The 1,710-nt window shown below is 46.0% G+C and overlaps 1 protein-coding gene across 1 annotated transcript; it reads left to right on the top strand.

Annotated features, from left to right (window-relative positions):
• Nucleotides 1-85: 85 nt before the first annotated feature.
• On the top strand, nucleotides 86-1,032 carry SARC_15511 (hypothetical protein; the record flags this gene model as incomplete). Its single annotated transcript, XM_014290371.1, has 2 exons — nucleotides 86-112; nucleotides 868-1,032. 2 exons carry the CDS (start codon nucleotides 86-88, stop codon nucleotides 1,030-1,032), a joined length of 192 nt encoding a protein of 63 aa, XP_014145846.1.
• Nucleotides 1,033-1,710: the final 678 nt, after the last annotated feature.

Below are 1,710 nucleotides of genomic sequence, written 5' to 3'. Positions count from 1 at the left end.
TCATTGTATATCGTTGCATGGTTTGCCACACAGAACTACAGAGAATATATGCTGGAAAATGGGGAATTTAGAGACGCAGACTTTTTTGGAGGACTGCAACGAGGACTATAGGGTGTGTCTGTCATTCTGGGTTCTGAATACGCGCATGCCTTGATATACGTATGAATGCAGCTGGAGTGACAAGTAATATGTGCATGCTATGTAATCGCGTGTGTGGATTTAACATGTAATATACTGATGATAGTGAAGTACAGCCACTGGTGTGTTTGCTGACGCGTGACTGTCATGGCTGCCACCTCGCTCTGTGTTTCTGATTAGGAGGCCACTAGGCTCTCTGTGATAAAACACGACGTTAAGTGCGTATTCGCACGGTCTGTCATCTGGCGATCCATACTATGGCCCATGTAGTCGTGTCCTTCGCTGGTGTGCTGATAGGCCACACACAGGTCTTCACGTACAATTGCCTAGTACAACATCACCAGGGCACGCGTCCGCAGACCCGAACGCATAATTGAGTATATTTCAGAGCGACATGTACACGCGCACCTTTGGCGGGTGCTCTAACCATCTACCGTTCCAAGCCTCATCACATACGCATTCATGCACGTGCCTTGTAGTACTCCGGATATTTCGTCAAATCGATGTTCTGAAGTTATGCGGATAGCCACATTAGATAGAGAATATCGAACCATACAGCAGGAGCGTACAAACTATACATCATTCCAATCGCATACAAACAGTCTCTACACATACTGATGCTCTCACTATCGCGGAACTACATCGGATAGCAACACGAGGTCGAGATCGAACCCTATTACAAGAGTCTATGTCCTCTACTCACTGTGTTTTTCAATCGCACACATACAGCCTATACTGGAGATGCTGGTGCACACCCAGGCGTTCGTGCAGTTCATTGTGGAGAGGTCGGAGCGCGACCCCAGGGACTATGAGGTGCTTTTCTTCGACCAGCACATTGCGAGGAAATCAGCGCGGACGGCCAAGTCAAAGTACGGACACTGCCTTTGGCTATAGGATGAAGTAGTGTGTTGTGCATGGGATCGATGTGGTCTCGGTTGTACGTGTGGGCTTGCCATGGATCGAGTGCGTGTTTGACCTGAGTTGGCGCGTGTCAGCTGTACAAGTACCTCCTCAGACAAAGCAAGCATACAATGTGTGCCTAGCGCGTGCGTGTGCGTGTGAACTGAATTGATGAGTTCTACGCGACTTCAGTTCTTATGAGCATAGCAACTTGTGTATTGGCTATGCCATATGGAATCGAGGTTATGTTCTGCCGGTAATATCACAAACCCGGTGCGCGCACATGCATTTCCTGTTGAAGCAAATATACCTGTATCTCTCACTGTGCAGGGCTGTGACAAGGCATATATTCGTAGCTTTTTGATTTAAAGATTGGAAGATGGTTATTGTACATATAGTGGAATGATTTTCACTGTACAGCATAAGGAACAATGGGAAAATTTCACCACGACTCACCACAGCTACTTGGACTCCCATTAACTCCCTGCAGATTATTTAATAACAAGCAGGATACACCATTCCTGGATGATCCAAGCTACCTGATTACACAAACTCATAATGCTGAAGTTTCTCTTCATCGAACACAAGGTATGGCAGCAGACGTGTTTCACAGTGTCTATACACGGATAGAGGCCGCTATATATATATATATATATGTATATATATATATAT

This window comes from Sphaeroforma arctica, assembly GCF_001186125.1.
Source record: "Sphaeroforma arctica JP610 unplaced genomic scaffold supercont1.6235, whole genome shotgun sequence".
In the NCBI taxonomy this organism is placed as follows: Eukaryota; class Ichthyosporea; order Ichthyophonida; genus Sphaeroforma; species Sphaeroforma arctica.
The sequence above is the reverse complement of the archived record's forward strand: the minus strand, read 5'-3'. Positions and strand labels throughout refer to the sequence as shown.